This window comes from Molothrus ater, chromosome 3 (assembly GCF_012460135.2).
Source record: "Molothrus ater isolate BHLD 08-10-18 breed brown headed cowbird chromosome 3, BPBGC_Mater_1.1, whole genome shotgun sequence".
NCBI classification, from domain to species: Eukaryota; Metazoa; Chordata; class Aves; order Passeriformes; family Icteridae; genus Molothrus; species Molothrus ater.
Window position 1 is genome coordinate 87,980,900 of NC_050480.2, and position 19,289 is coordinate 88,000,188.

General features: G+C 37.6%; 1 protein-coding gene across 1 annotated transcript in view; it reads left to right on the top strand.

Annotated features, from left to right (window-relative positions):
- HCRTR2 (hypocretin receptor 2) overlaps positions 1–19,289 on the top strand; it is a 33,292-nt gene that overhangs the window by 2,138 nt on the left and 11,865 nt on the right. The window contains exons 2-3 of the mRNA XM_036379372.2: positions 11,516–11,694; positions 13,132–13,375. Coding sequence (XP_036235265.1) covers positions 11,516–11,694; positions 13,132–13,375 — 423 coding nt within the window. The remainder of the gene's footprint in view (positions 1–11,515; positions 11,695–13,131; positions 13,376–19,289) is intronic.

The following is a 19,289-nucleotide window of genomic DNA, read 5'->3' on the forward strand; positions in this document are numbered from 1 at the left end:
ATTTGTGTACATTAACTCTTTGCTTGGGATGGAAACTGGCATCTGCCTCTGCACCCAGCTGGATTCCATCTTTTACTGGATGGAATGTCCACCTTTTGTCCTCTGAAATCTCTCTCTCCAAGTTGTAGTACATGGTAGCAAATCTCTGTCTTAAAATGGACAGAGAAGTAGCTGAACACTTTTCTGTCCACTCCTCTAAATCACAGTAAATCCTACAATAGATCATTCAGCTTTACAGCTGGACTCAATGATCTTAAAGGTCTTTTCCAACCCAAATGATTCTATGATCCTCCTCAAGCTGTTTGCTCCATATTGCTGTTCTGTTCATGGAGGAATTGTTTGTGGTCTCTGCAGGGCTTGGTAGCTGAATCCTGTCTCATCTTTATTCAAGAAAGCTCACACTGCACTGATTGCAGGCTCATGTGATTCTGAGGAGAGAAATGGATGGGATCTAATGCTCTTTACAAAGACATTTTTGAGGAACGTTTTTGCTACATGTGAAATCTGGTGTAGATCAGTACACATGTTGACATTCCTGAGAAACTGATTTCTGCTGCTTGAAAAATCCATATTCAAGCCTAATCTCGGATTTAGTCATGGACCTTCTCAAAGAAGAGCAGGAGTGCTTCTAAAGAATGTTTTAGTGGCTTCTGGTGCTTTATAGTATCATCCTTAATGCTTTATAGTGTTATCCTTAATGATGCATTGAGTTCCTTTGCTTACATTTGCCCAGTGTTGAGGAGCTCATGACATGTGGAGTCAATGCTTTGGTTCTATTTTTAACACATCCTATTCAAATAACACTTAAGTAAATGGGGAAAACCCTCCCTTTCCGTATGTGGTGCTGAAAATTACATTTCTGCTTCTTATCTTGGTTTGTGCGCTCACATGGGATAAGGAGTGTCTGTGCAAGTGGAAGGCACAGCACATTCCTTAGATATTAGTAATAAACTGGATTGAAGCATTCTGACAGTTAATTAACAACCAAGGGTAGAATCAGGAGCTTGAACTTTGATTGACACGTATTGGGTTCTTGAGTGAGATACACAGCAGGAATTCCACTAATAATAGCATATAACAAGGGCTGCATTGCTATTTAGTTTTCAGTTTAGTTAGGAGAGTTGACACAAACTGGCCGAGCTGCTGCACACGCCAGCTAAAGTGAAAAACGTTAGCAAGTCTCTGTATTTGAATGCAGGTTTCAGTATCGCACACAGTACTTCATGTCAATTATTCTCTTGTATGCCTGGGTTGGCTGCTCACCAGGTATTTCAGTGTAACTCAAGGAAAAGAAACATATTTTAAGATGAATTTATGATATATTTACATGAACATTGAGGAAATCTGAAATCTAGATGGCAATATCAGCATGATGATTTATCCTATTTTCTTCTTTATTTGGGTCACTATTTATCACTAGAAGCAGAACAAGTGTGGAGGGTAAGGATTTTCTGTTTTGCAAATAAGACCAAAAAATTTCTTTACTACTGCAGTTCAATGAAACTCTTGCAATTTCTTTTCACATCTAGTGCAAAATGTAGAACTTCTTAATGTAGAATGTATGTTGACTGCAAAGACCTTTTTCTTCTTTATTTGAAAACAGGTAATTAAAAACATTGCTTGAAAATAGGAAACTAGATAATTAAAGAAGAAAAGGTATTTTTAGGATGTCTGAAGGTCTCTGGTTACTGATGCCATTCCAGGCTGATCAGTTGCAGTAGTTAACAACTGGAGTAAGACTACAAGGTAATGTACAACTACATACATTTAAGTCTGTTTATACATATGAAGAATGCAAATGACCCTTGTTGAAGTTATTCATTCATGTGGGTCAGGATTTTTCTAATGAAATGGCTTTTCTCAGGGAACATGCATTCATCAAAATGAAAATGTGCAGCAGAGATCACTTGGTTGGATCAAGGACTGAAGGCAAAACAAGCAACCTTCTGGCATCCCCCCAGCTGGGCTGCTGGGGCTCTTGGCAGCAGCCCCTCTCAGAGCTGGCAGGAGCTGCAGTCTTTAGCACATACAGTCTGCCAGTGCCCAGCTTGAAAGCCCTCAACACTGCTGGCTTCCAAGGGTAAGAGGCCATGAAGTACATCAATGAGAAGTCTCAGAAACTTTATTTACTCACACAGTTTGGTGACACTTGTTTTTCGTTCCCGCTCAGACTGAGAGAGACTTACCCCTCTCTGGATAGATGTATTATTTATTATCTGTTTTACAGTAACTGCTAGTTTTCCTGAGATCTGTAAGAACCCAACTATGCTCCTTTCTTCAAAGAGTTCACAGTCTGACTCATAGAGTTCAACAGCCTCCATTTAATTTTTCTAGGGCTAGAGCAGAAAAAAATCAGTGTATGGCTCTAATACCAGTCCTGCTCAATGCCTATGAATAGGCAGCTCTCTCAAATGCTGCTCTGCTGTAATTTTAAAGATATCCAGTGAATACTGAGGTCTAGGCATACATGCCTATGTTGGTAGAATTGGATGAGTCATGTACTCTCCTAAATGATCTTCATGAATCCTATTTTCTTGCTGTAGATGAAGCATATTTCATTTAATTACGTTTTAAATTATTACATTTCATTTTTTTCAGATTCCTTGGGGAACCTGGCATTGAAAGGACTTTGTAATATCAGCATGAGAGTCACCTTTATCTCTTGGATGAATAACTAGAATGGCTTTATCACTGTTAAGAAGACAGCATATAGGAAATGAGACAATATGTATATATTTTTTTCTACCTAAGAGAATGTATGGGCTCAATTTATAGTAGAGTTTGAGTATCAACTAAAGTACATTGCTATTTGCATAATATAGGGATTACTCACCATTTTTCAGAAGAAAAAAAATTGAAGAGTTTGGGATTTTTTTTTTTGTTTATAAAGCATAATTTATTTTTTGTGTTGCATGTTAAATTTGTTTTCTTGGACATAAGCAGCTGACTTACTGCCTGTCTCACAAGTGGAATGTGTCAGAAAAGAGCTATGATGGACTGTTCCCCAGGGGAGGGGATGCCAGGAGCTGAGGGCAGCTGCAAGACTCACAGGGCAGTGCACTCACCAACAGAGTCCCACAGTGCCTGAGACTTGGTAGGTCTGAGGATGTTTACCAGGTTTCAGTCACCTCCCAGCAACCACCAGACAAATCTATTCTGATAAAACAGGTCTGAGGTTAAGCCAGAAAATCAAGTCCATGGATGAGTTTTACAATCAAATTCAGCAAGGCAAAACCATGCTTGCAACCAGGTCTTTGCCTGAGCCTAGTGTGAGAGCCTGAGCTTAACTGCAGCTCTGGGGCAAAAAGCTGACTCCCAAAAGAGTACTCCAAAACTCCAAAAGCTCTGTTCCCAGAAGCCTGGTCCCAGCTTACATGCTGCCCCATGCCAGAGCTGGCCTCCAGCACGGACAGCCAGCTCCTGGGCAGGGGGCACAGGTAGCAGAGCCTGGGGGTGCACTCAGCTCTGACAGAACTGTGCTCTTTCTCCTGGTTCTTAGCACAGTAGGACTGCAAGGATTTTAGCTAGTTTTGTGGAATATTACAATGAGAATGAGAATCTGTGATACAGATTCAGAAGTGGTATAATATGCAAGATATTTGCTGGAGCATGTCACTAGCACAGTGAATTGTATTTTCTTTGTATATCCTGCAGAAAAGGCACTAAGTCTTACATCTCCAGTAGAAACAGACGTGGACATGGAAAGGTTTTTCCTAGTGCAACTCATGTTGCAGTGACTGATGGAGGCTTTTTGAAGCATATTTTTTAAAAGTTGCACAGCATTTCAGCTGTGAAGCACACCTTCATTTTAATGTCATGCAGCTTTCAACTGAATCGGCCAAGTGTGAAATCTTTTTATCACAGTGTCATATACAGTATGACATCTAAATTTTTAACTCTTCAACCTGTAATAGGAAGTGTAGATAAAGATTTTGTAGGCTTTATTTGTAATAATACCAATTATTGTTATTAAACATCTAGTCAATCAGTATAGCCAGCTCTGCAGAGATGAGTAGGTTTGCCAGGTAATACTGGTAGTGATTTGGGGGGTGGGGGGTGGATATTTTAAACCAATCTGTCTGTCTTAATCAATATAGTTAGATTAGGAAAACTCTGTGATGGAACCTTTCACTTCCTCTAGAGCTGACCAAACCAGGCATTTTGGGCAGTCTGTTTTTATAGCATAGCTGATTCTCTGCTAATGACTTCCATTTCCATTAGATTGTTGAATGCCTAAGATTATGTAATGTAGCTGAGTTAGAAAATTATTCCAGTGCCAATTAGATGGTTGTGCTTTTACTCCCAGTTGTGATCCCTACAAATAGGCTTCCACTACACAAAATTCAGTTCTTGTTTTCTTCTCTAATGCCTTGATAAGCCAGTTCTTAAGATTTAGGAGTGTGCTGGAGCAGTTGAGTAAGCCAAAACCCACAACTCTTAACTTTTTGGTACAATAGAACTTGTGGTAGGTAGAAAACCTCAGAAAACATATTGCTGCAAGCAAACTAGTTGCTATTATCTGGTTTTTTACTTATGTTGATCCTCACTGTCTTTTGTGGGTGACAGTTCTCCATTAGTATATTCCAATGAAGCTGATGTTCAGCAAAATACTTTGGGATTTCATGTGTTCTATGTTACTCAACTACATTTGTTACAGTTTTGGTATTTTTCCTGTGTGATGGAACCTACACATGCACACTTGTTTATATGTGAGACATAGGGAGCATGACCTAGCCACCTGCTCCTTTTGTCCTGTTCCTAAGGATTTCTTCACACGTTTGAACGCATTTAGTGTTTCCTGTTGATGTGGAGCTATTGCCTCACTGGTAGGCCATGTAATTCCTTTGCACAGAGTATTGTCTGTCTTTTTAGCTATCACATCATGTATTCAAGGACAGTTCTTATCTGCCAGGCATTGTTACCAGACACAGGATTTTTTTTCTTCAGTATTTCCTTTATAATAAACATTGTATAAAACAGCGTATTTTCTTTGTGCCATTCTTTCTATTACTTTTCAATGTAAGCCTGGTCTCATGTTGGTCTCCTTTCTTTCAGATACGATTAGTTATGTAAAAATGAAGTAATATGTGAGCTTAGAGCTTAATAGTGGGTAAGAGATGGACAGCCTAAGGATTAGATAGATCCCTATTCACAGAAGATATTGCTTTGTTTTAGATCTTTTGTTCTCATTGCTGCTTTCAAAAACCCCTAATTAAATATCCTCTGCAATTTAAAGTGCTTCTTTCCCCTTAATCAAGATCATCAATGAAATTACTGAAAAACTCACGAGAAACTAAGCTTAAATAAGCTTAGTCTTAAGCACCTAATTTTTAGACTTTTAAGTCAAAGCAGAAGAATCCTTAATCAGGAGTCATTCATAATGAAGGTAGTTTTAATGACAGCATTTTTCCTTCCAGCAGTATACATTCAGTGTTTTCACAGGGGCTCTAGCTCTCCAGAATTCCCTTTGGTAGCATATCTACTTAGCCTTCCATTCAACCTTGTGTTGCTTGACATCCCACCACTCAGATCTTGATTTGCAGCAGATAGTATCACCAAAAGAGAACAAGAGGAAGAATTCCATATGGAGAACCAATTCATTGTGAGGAGAAAACAATTGGGGGTGGGTGGTTTAGGAGATAGAGAATAAAAAAAGAAAACTATTTATCACATGTTTTGTCAATGGTTGTAAAATACTGTGAAAGAGTAAAGTTTTTTAGAAGCTTTCTGCCTAATGCATTTGGAGATGCTGATTACCAGGTCTTATAATCACAGCATCAGTTCCAAATAACATCTGGATGACTATATTATGACATTTCAGTCAAACAGTTGTCAGACTGAATTACCAAAGCAAAATAAAATCATTGTAGTTTAGAATGAAATATGATAATTCTTTGTTTACTTCCATCTGGGATTTATTATTCATCAAAAATTAGATAAGAGATAAAGTCGTTCCTTTATATATGAAAATGTCAGCTATTGCTCGTTATGGAAATTGCATTTCTATTTTGGCCAGGAAGTTGCACTGAAAGATGACCCACTGAATAAGAGGTTGACAAGACTTCTGGAGTGTAAGGGAAATGATTTAGGGTTGACAGGTAGAAAACAAATTGACAGCTGACCCAGGAATCCACCAGTGGAAGGACTGCAGCACAGTGTTTAATATGCTCAAGACAGCATAAATCTTCCAGGAGGCAAGCAGCTGCACTTTATACCAGATGGAGCCTTTTTATTGTTTTCATATTCAGCTTGAGATACAATGAGCTGTGCTAATTGATTAAACACCATTACAGCCTCTAATTAAAATGCCTCAGGACACTAAACCACAGGGACTAAATTTGTACGTGAAAAATACCAATCTCACTGTATTGTCATATTAGAGAAGGTTTTTTTTTTTCTTCAGGAATATGAGGTGAAGCCTTCTTGATGGATTTCTAACAGCAATCCTTCTTAAATTTTAACTTCGATTTTTACCTTTTTTTGTCCTTGTTGGGAATTTCCTGTGAAAGTTTTGGGGAGTGGGAGATCATCAGGTTGGGAGGATGGGTCCAGAAAGCAGCTTCGTCATCACAGAACTATCCTGGCTTATGGAGAGCCTCCACAAATTTTTCCAAACGCTTTCAGCCTGGCGACTCCAGCTGGTTTCCGAGCCTTTACTGACACTCTGTGGAAGCGGTGGGAACAACAAGTGCTTCGCTTTTTAAGGCTCTGCTGAAGTCTGAAGAAGTGAAATGTCCCCGGTGAGATGAGGGATCTGGGGCAGTCCAACAGCCATTAGCAAAACAGCTGCTCCTGGTGAAACCTGGCCAGCCTGTTTGCACTTGCAGGAATAGTTCTAATTCCCACTGGTTTTGTAAAATAAAAGCAAAAATATGGAAAATTATACAATACATTGGACAGGTAATTGGGTTCCATTAGCACTAGGGAAAACCATGCACAGCAGAAGCATGTTTCATAACTGCTTTTTTACATTTCTCTCCTTTCTAATCCTTTTCTTCAGTGTCTGTGTTAACATCACTTTCCCCACTTTCTTTCTCAGTCCCATTTATAGCTAGGAACATCAAAGGCTGAATAAAAGCTTTGCACATAATGTTAAATTGAAGTTTTATTAAATTATTTTTCTATTTCACAGATTTTTTGATGGAGAGCTTAGTTTGGGCCACTCTCCTGTGCTCCAACTAAACAGGCATCCTGTTAACACATTGTATCTCCCAGCTTTTTAGGAAGGCTGCTGCTGGCCTCCTCTCCTATTTTATGATTTTGAAGTACTTTTTGGTAAAATACACGCCCAATTGAGACTCTTTACTACTTTCTTATCCTTTCTTCTGTTCTTCAGGATAAGTGGAAATTCACAGCTCTCTGCTATTTCTGTTTGGGCAGGCAGATGGCATTTAACCTCCATGGAACTTTCTTTTCCTAGCCTGTTACTTGAGTGTTTCTGTGTGAGCTAAGTGCTTCTCTGTAAACCTGCCTGGGATGAAAATGTGTAATTAAAGGAGTGTGTATATTAAATTCCTTTGTTCCGACACTTCACTAGCTGCACAATATTCAGTGGCATAGTCAAACTATTTTTCATGCCTATAAAATAGCAGGTTTTGGGCACAGGCTAGAGAATCTTTCTTGATGAGCTGCTAGAACACTATCAATGAAGCTATTGTCCAAGACTACTGAGTCACCTTGGACTGTAGTAAACTCAGAAAGAGCGAGTCTGGAAGGAATGTATTCAACTAACTTTATGTCATTTAGGACTTATTTATTACTTTTTATCCTTATGTCCTATTCAAATAACTCATAGCAGATCCTCACAGCTTTTTAGCCTTGCACTGAAAGAAAACGTTACCAATGCTTGTGGCAGGTTCAAAACAGTACTGCAAACAGCAGAGGGCAATGAGGGCAGAGAAAGCTGACTTGGTTTTAAAATACTTCCTCTTCAGAGGCTTTTTTTCACAGGCTCTCTCCTCTCTCTTTTTTTTTTTTTTTATGGTAGTATGTAAATGCTTATGTAAACTTAAAGCTGATTAAGGTGCTCTTGTGCTATGTACCATAAAAATAATGGGAAATATTTTATGCTGTGAAGAAGAGAAGAGGTCAAAAGGGGAAATATACAAGCATAAGCAGAGAAATATAAAGTAACAAATTATCTTGCATTTCTATGCTTGTAAGCTATTGGGCTTTTTCACCTTCCAGGTGCCTATCCCCACAGATTAGAATTCAAGGGAATTCAGGGGTAGTTTCTGTGTCTTGGCTTTCCTGAACACTCTACACCCTGAGTAGCAAGAGGCACAGTCTTTTATGTTACTCTGAGGAGCAGCAAATACTGAAGTTCATCTGAATTCCATCTGTGTTAAGGCAGTGGGATCTGGAAGGTTTAGTACACGACAGGGAATTAGGAGTCCAAGTTTCTCATTCTGTGTCTGATTTACTGTAGGGCCTTTAACAACTTCTGTTCTGCACTTCACTTTCTTTGTGTCAGAGATGAAAATGGTAGTAATTCTTAGATCTCTGGGGTATCACAAAGTTTCATTTGCTCGTACAGCCTTGAACTCAACATGCAGAATGCTATGAATTGATTTCTGATACAGCTGGCTGCCAGTGAGATTGACCTCATATTTGTCAATTTAATGGATTTGTTTTACCAGAAATAATGTTTATGTTCAGGTCTTTTTCACATGGACCAGCACAGGAATGGGAATAGGCCTGGTCAAAGACCAAATATATCTGCTTAAACCTTGCACCTTTAGGCACTGACATCCATGGCTGTAAATGATGTAGTTGTCTGAACTGAGTAGAACACAGGACTGTTGGAACCATAATATGAGAAAAAAGTAGCCAAACTGTGAACTTTTAAACAACTTTTTATTTAATTTTTGCCTGTTGATAAAAAGAATAAGAAGCCCAGCAAAACATTGCTGCTTAACATCAACTTTTGTCCAACTAAAAGACAGTACCATACTTTCAATATGAATTGCACTTAAGACATAAGTAAATGTCCAGATCTTCAAATTTTTAGAGTTAAATATTAAAATTATCAAAAGTGAAATGGTTTTTGCATTTTTTTTCCCCAGCATTGCATTTCCAACTGCAAACAACGTTCCAGAGGGGCAGCAAGGTATTTGTTCCCTATCAGGTGCTGCCTCTGTACTATCAGACTATAACTGTGGTTACCCCATGCACGAGTGACAGTGATAAAGCTCTGATTTGTTATGTTGTATCAGCATTGCAATTACCACGCAATGCTGTAGTGATAATTACTTTGGTAGGTCCTTTAAATCTTCCAAATGGGAAGAAAATGCAATCAATATGATGTTTCCTTTAAGCCTTGCCTTTTAGGTATCTGAGGACAAAACGAAGAAAATCTGAAATTCTGTATTCAGGAAGAAAACAAGAGAAGAAATTTATACTGTTTTCTTTTCAAAACCAGTCCAAGAACAGTGAAGATCTTTGTAGAGAGGTTTTCATTTGCATTTATGACAGCGTGATACATATATAGTAAAAATTAAATTTATACAAGTGACAGAATCCAGAGCTATCTCTGCAACACATTAAAATATATGAAGAGCATATGTTGCATCACAGCAGAGGTTTTAGATGAACCTTGGAAGCCTATATCTTAAGAGAGTTAATAAAATTACCTGGTCTTAGGGAAACTAAAGGCCACCTAGCCTCTCCCTTTCTCTGTGTCCTAGTCTAAGTGTCTAAACATATCCCCCATGAAGTACTGCAATCTCAGCTCCCAACACTGCACTGGTAAGATCTTGAAAGCATATTCTACCAGTTTTGGTCATGGCACTCTCACCAGAAAGGTTCAATTCCATCTGAAAGTGCCCAGAGAGCAGCAACAAGGATGATTGCAGAAGTTCTAGGAATGACTGAGAGTAAAAGATTAAGATCTCTGAAGTTCTGAGGAAATATATAACAAAAATCCTTACATATGTGAAGCATTGCTGCAGGAAAAAAAACTCTTCCTCATTTCTGCCTATGTGCAGAAAAAAAAAGGTATACAAATAGCAGCAAAAAAAAGTAGATTAGACATGAGAAGAATTTTTTTTTTTGTAGGGAAGGGAAGATAATGAAACAGTGCAACACATTTAAGAGATGTGTGGTATCTTCAAATATAGCACATTTTCAAATGTAAACTTGCCAACAGTTGCTTAGTTGTAGTCTTGCTGTAGTTCTGTTGTTCTAGAGACATAAGACAAGATTTGTGGAATGAATGAATATATTTTATGAGATAACTGATAGAGCTGGAAGATAGACAGAAGCTTTCAGGCACGTCATTCTTCTTAGGATCTAAAGAAGCATCTGATCTCAAGAGCTTATGTGCCTTAAAGTCTGTGTATTTTTTCCCAGCTGTTTTAGATAGTTTAATGACTATAAGAGAGTGGCTTAACTCTGGCAGATTCCATTTTAGATTTGGGCAACCTCTTGAGGACCTTTTTAGCTCTATTTTTTAACATTCTCTGATCTGTTTAGTATATCTAAATTAAGCACTGTGCTATATCCTGACAGATTAGGAGACTTTGAATCTTCATCTAGATGTGCATGATGGATGAATAATTGTTTGCAGGGAAGACCCTTTGATGTACAATGAATTGTATTCTTGTCTTACAAAAAGTATTGTGGTGTTTCTGGAAAATTTTGGGCATCAGTTTTAAAGATCTTTGGGTGAATGAATTTAAAAATCAAAATAATTCAAAAGCTTTTGATTGTACCAGTCACTCAGGGTTTGACTTCAAAATTATTTTAAAAATTACTTTTCTGCTACTTTCCTAGACTTAATTATGGCATTTTTAATTCAGCAGCTTATGAATTTAGTGTAGTGATTTTAAAGATTGATTTGTTTAATTTCTAAAAGTCTTTCAGTGTGAAAAAGAGTGACATAAAAGATACAAAACAAGCCTTAAAGGCACATCTTATAAAGTGCCTGCTACATGCTGCTTTTGATCACCATCAAAAATGTGTCATTTAATACAGCAAAAATTACTTTTATTAACTTAATTCAAATAACAGTTACCCAGAAAATTGTTACAGATTCTCTGCAGATGCAATAGACATATTAAATCCAGCAAAATATTTTCTAAAATTATATTTGTACAGCTTACAAGATTCTGTGTTGCAGTAATTTGATTTAAGCATCATGCTGTTATAAGAAAATAGATAAACATTTACAGGTATAGATGTGTATTGCTGTAGACTAGAGCCAATGACTTGAAAAGAGAAATGAAGAAAGTTGTATGAGTAGTTAGTGAAGATTAACTAGCAGAGAAGATGCTTTATATGTTGGATTATTTCCCACCCTGCAGTCTGTGGAAAGCTTTCTTTGTGCAATAAGAATCTGTCTACATGTACCCTCTTGTTTCTACTCTAAAAGAAAACACATGGTTCTTGGATATTCAGATATTCTGTGTTAAACAAAGGACACAAATATTTCCTTAATTCCACGAAGTCAAATGTTTTCCTCTTAAAGCATTTCCTAAGTCATTTCCATCTCACTAACTTGTCTTTCCAAATTCAGTTTGCCTTGCAGTGTGGAAGAACCATCACATGCGGACCGTTACCAACTACTTCATAGTGAATCTCTCTCTGGCTGACATTCTGGTCACAATTACTTGTCTTCCAGCAACTTTAGTTGTGGACATCACAGAAACGTGGTTCTTTGGGCAGACCCTCTGTAAAGTGATTCCCTACTTACAGGTATTATTTTTCTGTTTGTGTACACATTACCCATGTTATGAGAACCAGAAATGACAACAGCGTCTTCCTGATACTTCTAATCCAATGGAAGTCCATACCTGATACTGAGTAGATATCTCAGAGTACATGCTGAGGCCTAAAAGACTGTTCCACTTGGGAATATGATTATGCAGAATCAAGGTTTTCATCCCATCTAATTGTTGGCCTTCAAAAATGCATCCTTTGGAACATTTTTCTATGCTCTTTACTTTTTGTGATCTTTTTAATGATTCAGAAGGGATGTAAAGCAATAAAAATACCTGTAAACATAAATAAACTCATTAATATTCTCTCTGTGTGGATCTGAACAGCTACACAAGTGTCTAGGACAGAGAATCCAACTTCTGAAGGCAGTATAAACTTTTTTTATGTTTACTGAATTTCTGTCAAAGTATCCAGGTTCGCTGGGAGTTGATCAGATTGTCTGCCTTAAGCAATAATTGCTTCTCATTTACCCATGGGCTTGACTAGTTTTGAAATCATTTACATCAAAATGATTGATAAATACCTTTTCTAAGAATAGGTGAATGGATGAACTGACTGGGTAAACTAGAATGACAAGTGCTTGGCTTTGTAGTCATTAAAATTCAGAAGAATTAAGCAGTACTCAGAGTGTGTGCAGATCATCATCTCTGTGCCTCCAGCACAGTTTATATTTGCAGAAGATACCTTGATGGCCAAAGAAATATAGTGTCAAAGGCAAAGTTCTCCAGCAGCTACAACCTCTACTTGACACAATCAAAATCACAACTTTTTTTTTCAAAACCTCCATTCTAGTGAAAGAAAATCTGAAGAGTGAGTGATCACCAAGCATATAAATTGAAACAATAAAACTGAAGTGATAGGTTATTTCCTTTACTAAATAAAAGGTAAAATATTTTAGTCTGCCTTAAGCTGATTGTTGTCAAGGACTTTTTCATGAGATCCTGGGTTTCATTGTTCTTGTAAAAATAAAAAGTAAAATGATGGCTCTGGTATGCTAATATAACATAGAAACCAACAAATAATTTTTTCTACAAAGAAAAAAGATAAAATTCACTGTCTAATGTTTGAAAAGTTTTTTCAGATAAAGTTTTATACATTCCAAGTTGATTAAATTTTCTATTTCAAAATTTGATTTTGCAACACCCATTCTGTTTACTTAGCATCTTAATGTGTGAATTATCTTGTGGATTCTAGTAGGAGTACAGCAGATGAGGATATCTGTTGTAATTCTGTAAGAAGTTATTTTAAAAGTAGTCTTTTTTTCTGGGAGTCTATTTAACAATTGCAGATAAAGAACTGTGTTGAAAACATAAATAATTTTTAAAATTCTGGGGGGAAATGATGATAAATAATTTTTTAAACTCTAGGAAAAAACCCCACATTTATATTTATATAATATTTCCTTTTCTTTAGACAGTTTCAGTGTCTGTGTCCGTCCTAACACTCAGCTGCATTGCTTTGGATCGATGGTATGCAATTTGTCACCCTTTGATGTTTAAAAGCACAGCCAAGCGAGCAAGGAACAGCATTATAATTATCTGGATTGTGTCCTGCATCATAATGATTCCTCAGGCTATTGTTATGGAGTGCAGCAGTGTGTTCCCAGGATTAGCCAATAAAACCACCTTGTTCACAGTGTGTGATGAGCACTGGGGAGGTGAGTCTGTCATTGACCATACAAGCTGACTTTGTACTGCTGTAAAGTAATCAAAATAACAGGAGGTGTTAAATGAAGTAATCAAAATATCAAGAGATGTTAATATGAAGTCAAGTTGTATAAACATAACAATAAATGTTCTTGATTATATAAGCTTTCCAGGAGCTATCATTTTTTCAAATTTTGTGAAATTTCTGTGAATTTCTTTTGTGTTGTTGAGGCTTAAATTACATTTTAAATGAAGTTTAAATGAATGAGGCTGACTAATGTCTTGACCATGTTAATGCTTCCCAGAGGGCAGAAGTGTTCCCTCCCTTCAATGCTGATGCTTATATAATTCTGTGACTGATGTACATTGATGGTTTACAAAGACTTCAGTACTTAGCCTTGAGAAGTAACTATGCAAGAACAGATTTTCTTTTCACCTGATATTTTGCTAATTGCTGGCATTTGACTCGTGTTTATAGGTATCTCCTGGGAGTTCAATGCAAATTGCATGTCATTGCAGAATTTACAGAGATGTCACCAAGACAGGGTAGTGAGTTAATCTAAAATTTGAAATTTGTCATGGACAAAATAATTTAAACAACTTTGTGAAAGTGATCAGTCACAAATTAATCTATACAAGAAGTGTAACCCTGCCTTTCCAGAGGAACTTTGAATCTAACATGTTCTGTGTCTGACTGAAGCTCTAAGTATTGCCAGGGAGTAACTACTTCTATTTTGTCTTCGTTCACAGCAAGTGGTGTGAGCCACCCACCCGAATGGCTGGGGCTCAACTCTGGTGGGCCTTGGCACACCTCCAGTGCTAACAGAGAGCATGAGTTACATGCTGTGACTCTGACACTGGATATAATGGCCATCAGTAATACCATTCTTCACACACAGGAAAATAAAGCCAAGTTTGCCAAAACACATAACTAAAAGGTGCCTGTTTAATAGCCTTGAGTCCGGCTGAAGCACAATCAGATATTTTCCCAGGGCTGTCTCTGTAGAAGATTCCAGTCCTGTAAACAATTGTGATAAAATACAACTGGCTCACCTGTGTTTAATTATCATGATAAATTAGCTTACACAGCCTGAACTGCTGAGGACTCTTCCATGTGCTCTTCTGAAAGTTCCATTCCTCCTAACAGCTTACACAGAGCCACCAGAGGATTAATGAGAAGACACTGGGTATCACATTCCCTGTTCTTTATCTCCTTCATCCCAGTTAGTCCTCTGGGACAAGGCAAGGGAGCAGAGGTGGCCACTAGCTCATTGGTACTCACTGCTGACAAAGGTGTGCTCCAAGTTCATAGCTGAGAGGATGCCTCTGTTAAGCTGTATTGAATTTACTGTTTCATTGGAGAGGACAAATCTGCTCTTTACTTCTGGTGTTCTTCCTTCATCTGTGAAAAATTTTGTATCCCCTTCTGCTGCAGGATACTGCAGTAGTTGTGTTACTATTTTCTTTCACAGCATTCATTCCAAGTACAATTTTTGTCCACTCATTTTGGTGCAGAAGCAATAATTCATGCCTTCATCACTTCAGGGTTAACTCTGCAGCAAAGATTCTTTTAATCTCAGCCTAGAAAAGGATGTGGTTAATTTATTAGGAAATCAAGAGAGCATTTCATCAGGGAATGTAATCTCAGAATTTCCAGATCTGTATTGGCCACTTTTTGATTCCCAATGGAAAAGTGCTGCTTTTGAGCTACAGATTTTGTAGTAGGTTTAGAAATATTTTAAACGGTGCCTCTTGTTCGGTTGTGCTGAAATAGTTGCAGCCTGAGCTGAAGCACCCAGTATTCAAAACAACCCCAACAAGAAACAACCAACCCAAATTCCCATGTGCTTGCAAGACTCTACTCCTATGGAGTGTATTTGTCTAAATTTAAATCTACTGGTCTTCAGGTTATGATGTGAGCCTTCACTTGGATGTTTGGAGAGATAGAGGGGATTATAATAAAGGCAAGTGTGTTTGTGTATAGAATCAATTTTTCTGTGTCTGGCTTCAGAAAGGGAGTACAAACACTCCAATTTTTTAAAATTATTATTTATATTGAGCATGAAAAGAATAATGTTATATTAAAAAATTTTCTGAAATGGGAAGCTTTTTACTCCACTGAAAGATAACAATCCTATTTTTATCTTGCTGAAACAAATAATTCTTCCAATGGTGATGCACCATCATTGCTAGTTATTCTGCTGGTGCATTTCGGATATCCTTAAAAAATCTCCATGTTCTAATAATAGCTTATCATAGTAACTTGAAAGAAGAATCTTTATATGCATTAAATTATGAGCAGATTTCTCAAAATCATGGAATTGCCTAGTAAAAGTAGAGTTAACTGTATTTTATCAATGAGGATTTTATATATATATATATATATATATATATATATATATATATATATATATATAAAATCCTCATTGATAAAATATATATATATATATACACACATCACTTTCAGACTATAGCAAATAAAGTGTAATTTAAAAATAATTTCCATTCTCTTGAAAGTTTCTAAGGACTCTGAGTTAATTCAAAGCATAGAATATGCAGTTTTTCTACTGAAAAAATAGGGTTTGAAATCATAAAGGCCCACAAAAAGAAGAACAAAAGAAAAGAGTAAGGCAGTGGTTTGAAAAGAATGGTGAGCCTTAAAGCTAGAAGAAGAAATAAAAAGCTAATATTTTTAAAGAAAATGGCTACATTGTTGTTGGATTTTGTTTTGCCTCTTTTGACTATGCAAATATAGAAGGTCAAAGAAAGAGCTATCTAGGAGGATGTTGAAGGAGAAATAAATTAATGCTGCTACAAATAACCCATATTTGCAAAGAGAAACTGGAGAAGTAGATGTTGCATACACTCAAGAGACCCTGAGAAAGTCCTATAGGAAAACCAGTTTCAAGAAAGGGATTGTATTTTGGGTGTTTATTGCTTTGTTTAGAACTGCATACAATTAATGCTGTCTAAAATTACAGTACGTCAGATAAAATCTTTGCAGAATATCATGTACACCACATGTTCTGAGGATGTTAAACTGTGAATGTTAAAGACTGGGACTGCAAAAAGAGGATGCTTAATAACACTTTCCAAAGTGTTTTGGAAGCCTGTTGTAATTCTGGGACCCCAGGGCCATTGAAGCATAAGGTGCTACGGAAGAGTAACTGAAAGCCATGTCCAGGAAGATGTCAGAGATGCCAAAGCAGGAGACAGCACTGTACCCTACACAGACTTAGGACCAGCTGCTGGAGACCATAAAAGTCTGATGAGTGTCTGGAGGGAAGGTCTGATCAGTACTGTGACACCTGGGCTCCTCAATGGTGAACAAATAGTCGCCACCCTGACTAATAAGATTTGAGCATGCTGTTGGAAAGCTGCCAGTGGCTGCAAATGGAACAGTAGTTCAGCCTAAAACAGGGCTCAATTTCTTTATAATTGCTTCTGGCATTCCTGAATGTAAAATTCATTGCCAGTTCTAGGCTGAGGGTTTTTCATCTTGAGTACTGTCTAATAACAATATTTTATTTGGGAATGCAGAAGAATCTAACATGTGACCTATGGAGGCGCACTTAAGGAGCCAGAGTTGGCCACAGCTCTATAATTGTCTGTAATTGCTGTGCTGAATTTGATGATAAAGTGCCAAAATAAAAGAAATGTATATTAAAATGTGTCCAAGTTAGCTAAGTACATTGTCTTAGAGCTGTTCAAGAAGAGAGTGTTAGCCAAAGTTCATTAGCCAAGCCCTTTGCAAATGATAAAAAGAATATGGAGACAATTCTTTCCCAAAACTAAATGGCTGAATGGAAACAAAGGGAAGACTTTGTGTTCCTTTTCCTCTTAGAGTATTCATACAATAGTACAAAACCACATTGTCTTAATTCTGGAAAACAAATAGCTGGAAATTGCAGTACTACAAGAAGATTTATACATCCTGTTTATCAAAGTGTTCATAATTTAATGAAAAACTCTTGGCATATTTTAATGTAGAAGGAAGTTAGGATATTTCAAATACTAAAATTATGCTGGGTGTTATTGTACGTTGATAAGTCAAGCACAATATATTCAGTTTCAACATGTAATTTTAGTATTAGCTAGCCCTAAGTACTCTGACATAGGAACTTAGCTTGGAAGCACTGCATTATGTGTTTGATTTTTTTGTCCTATAGGCATCCACTTCCTAACATACCTGATTATTAAGCTTTATTTTAAAATGTACACTTTTAGTTGCATTGCTTTTCTATGTTGGTAACTCCAGAACCTCACGGGTATCTTCCTGAGAGTAGGGAACCTGGGAACTCTACTGATGCTCAGCAAACTTGATAGTCCTGATTTTCCCTATTCTTAAGGAAGCTGTCAGGAGTACCAATTTTGTTAAGCACTATGGCTAAAGGGACCATTTCATTTGCTAGACATATCAAAACTTTTTGAGTGTTTATTTCAATTTGATTACATATGTATATGTATACAGGTATGTATATATGTATTTACACAAATATAGTAAAATTCTGGCAAAAATCCAGAAGCTGCAGTTTCAATCTACCAGTTTCAGGCTGGGACTGGAAGACCATGTGGAGAGGGAAGCTTTAGAAAAATTTATAATATGTTTAATAACCCCTGCAGTAGACAGATGAAAGCTCAATTTAACATACTGATCCTTTATCGGGTGGGGTAATTACAGTGTATGAATGAAGCTGAGTAGGAATGCTGATCTGAATCCAGTCCAACCCCTATGGCCACCTGTTTGCTTTATGTTTTATTCTCTCTTTTCAATAGAATAGCAGCCAGAGGCATGAGAGTCATTATTTCATTCTTAAAGAGGTGGCTACTCCAGCTAAGAACAATCTCCCCCTGTCCTGAAGTCCATTATGTGACCATAGGAGGCAAGGACCCTTTTCTCCTCCTCTGCTTGGCAGTAAGAGTTTCAGCTGCCCCAGTCAGGCAGGACCACAGACTGATTGATGTTTGCATTCAAGGAGCCTGGAACTCACTTGATAAATGAATAGTATCTTTAGCCAGCCCTCCTCCTTGCTGCTGGGATTGTCAAACAGCTTTAAAGCTTTTCTTTGGCTTGAGAAGCTAAACAGAGTCATGTTTCTTAGGGAAAAGTTCTGCAAAAGGCTTTGCCCTGGGTGGAGGAGGGACAGGTTTCCTTTGATGTTTAGCAGCTGGCACTTTCCAGGTGGCTAAACTTCAAAGGCAAGTGTTAGGATCTTCCTCCAACCTGGTCCTCAGTTCTTTGTAGATAGCTAGGCTCATTTAATGTTTTACTTTACTTGGAATGCTAAATTGGAAGTCATAAACTCCAGATGGCCTTTTAAATATGTACCGTCCTTCCACCTGAAAGGGGCCCGGCTGCCAGCAGAGCACTGATGAGGCAGGTGGCACCTCCTCCTGAGCAGAAAGAATGTTCTTTCACTTCTGACCTCCTGTGATCCCAGTAAGTCACGTTACTCCAGTTGCTCCTTAATCTCTCCACCTGTGGAGCATGCATGTCAGTACTTCCCTGGCTAGCAGGGTTGCTGTGAAGCTGCATTTTCTGGAATGCAAAGCAAGTTTGAGATCATCAATCAACATGTAAGCTCAGGTTAATGCCAATTATAATAAACCTGCCCCAAATGGTCTGGCTACCCCAGGGGCATTGATAAGTGTTAGTAGCTGCAGCTGCTAGTTAGGAGGTGGTAAGTTGGTTTGCTACAGGATCTTAGAGCAAGTAAGAAGTCAAATACTATTCATCTGAATTTTTTGAACCCTGATGTATCAAAACTATTAAGTGTCAGTGGCAGCATCTCTATTACCTTTGCTGGGAATGAACATTGGCTGGATTTTGCTGTAGCAGGTTTCCATCTCCTTCATACTGAAGGTTTTCTGGGTGGACCAGCAGGCACTTTCAGGTCCAATGGCAAGTGTGGGATTACCTGAGTC